Below are 1852 nucleotides of genomic sequence, written 5' to 3'. Positions count from 1 at the left end.
ATAGAGAATAGCAGTCCCTGTGTGTATTATAGAGAATAGCAGTCCCTGTGTATATTATAGAGAATAGCAGTCCCTCTGTATATTATAGAGAATAGCAATCCCTGTGTATATTATAGAGAATAGCAATCCCTGTGTATATTATAGAGAATAGCCGTCCCTGTGTATATCATAGAGAATGGCAGTCCCTGTGTATATTATAGAGAATAGCCGTCCCTGTGTATATCATAGAGAATGGCAGTCCCTCAGTCCCTCTGTGTATTATAGAGAATAGCAGTCCCTGTGTGCATTACTGAGAATAGCAGTCCCTGTGTGTATTACGGAGAATAGCAGTCCCTGTGTGTATTATAGAGAATAGCAGTCCCTGTGCATATTATAGAGAATAACAGTCCCTGTGTATATCATAGAGAATGGCAGTCCCTGCGTACATTATAGAGAACAGCAGTCCCTGCGTATATTATAGGGAATACCTGTCCCTGTGTATATTAGAGAGAATACCTGTCCCTGTGTATATTATAGAGAATAACAGTCCCTGTGTATATTATAGAGAATAGCAGTCCCTCTGTGTATTATAGAGAATAGCAGTCCCTGTGTGTATTATAGAGAATAGTGGTTCTTGTGTATATTATAGAGAATTGCAGTCTCTGTGCATCTCAGAGAGAATACCAGTCCCTGTGTGTATTATAGAGAATAGCAGTCCCTGTGTATATTATAGAGAATAGCAGCCCCTATGTGTATTATAGAGAACAGCAGTCCCTGTGTGTATCATAGAGAATAGCAGTCCCTGTGTGTATTATAGAGAATAGCAGTCCCTGTGTATATTATCGAGAATACCAGTCCCTGTGTGTATTATAGAGAATAGCAGTCCCTGTGTATATTTTCAAGAACAGCAGTCCCTGTGTATATTATATAGAATAGCAGTCCCTGTGCTTATTATAGAGAATAGCAGTCCCTGTGTGTATTATAGAGAACAGCAGTCCCTGTGTGTATTATCGGGAATAGCAGTCCCTGTGCTTATTATAGAGAATAGCAGTCCCTGTGTGTATTATAGAGAATAGCAGTCCCTGTGTGTATTATCGGGAATAGCAGTCCCTCTGTATCGTATATAGAATAGCAGTCCCTCTGTATATTACACAGATTAGCAGTTTTTATGTATAAATTACAAAAACAGCCATACTTCCCCTCAAAGAAGAGTTTCTGCTGTTCCAGGAACCAATTGTTGAAGCTGGAAATGTATTCCTCATTTCCTGACCAGGAGGTAACTCGGTAACTGTTGCTTCTGATTGTGTAGTTGATACCTGTTACAATGAAAACCCTGCCATTTACTTGTTACCGCTGGAATCCAGTGAGAGACACTCCCCAAGTGCCTGGTGCATCCACCTGCAAATACTTGAGGTTTAAGAGCATTCTGCAACACATCATCTGGCTGAGGAAGATGAGGTTACCTTGAATGGATGTCTTTGGGGGAAGAGTATGAGATACCACGCAACATAACATTGTAAGGACATAAAGGAGCAGCATGGTGGCTCAGTGGATAGCACTCTTGCCTCACAGCATCAATCTCACCTTCTCCCTGTATCTGTGGGGCTTTCCTCCAGGTGCTCCGGTATCCTCCACCAGTCCAAAGATGTGCAGGTTAGGGTGGCTGGGCCATGCTAAGTTACCCATAGGGTTTAGGGTGGACTGGCAAACTAAATCATCCCACAGTGTCCAGGGATGTGTGGGTCAGCTATAGAGAATGCAGGGTTGCAGGGATAGGGCACAGCAGGTCATGCAGCATCCGAGGAGCAGGACAGTCAACATTTCGAGCATAAGCTCTTCATCAGCAATGAGCAGCGGGGGGAAAGGGGGCTGA

The 1852-nt window shown here is 43.0% G+C and overlaps 1 protein-coding gene across 1 annotated transcript in view; it reads right to left on the bottom strand.

Moving 5' to 3' along the window:
- The window catches only part of LOC122548109 (UDP-glucuronosyltransferase 3A1-like), a 29165-nt gene that overhangs the window by 19686 nt on the left and 7627 nt on the right, over positions 1-1852 (bottom strand). Inside the window, exon 3 of the mRNA XM_043686668.1 lies at positions 1175-1295. Within this exon, the coding sequence (XP_043542603.1) occupies positions 1175-1295 (121 nt within the window). The remainder of the gene's footprint in view (positions 1-1174; positions 1296-1852) is intronic.

The sequence above is a fragment of the Chiloscyllium plagiosum genome, unplaced genomic scaffold (genome assembly GCF_004010195.1).
Source record: "Chiloscyllium plagiosum isolate BGI_BamShark_2017 unplaced genomic scaffold, ASM401019v2 scaf_6725, whole genome shotgun sequence".
In the NCBI taxonomy this organism is placed as follows: domain Eukaryota; kingdom Metazoa; phylum Chordata; class Chondrichthyes; order Orectolobiformes; family Hemiscylliidae; genus Chiloscyllium; species Chiloscyllium plagiosum.
This window is presented reverse-complemented; position numbering and strand designations above follow the sequence as displayed.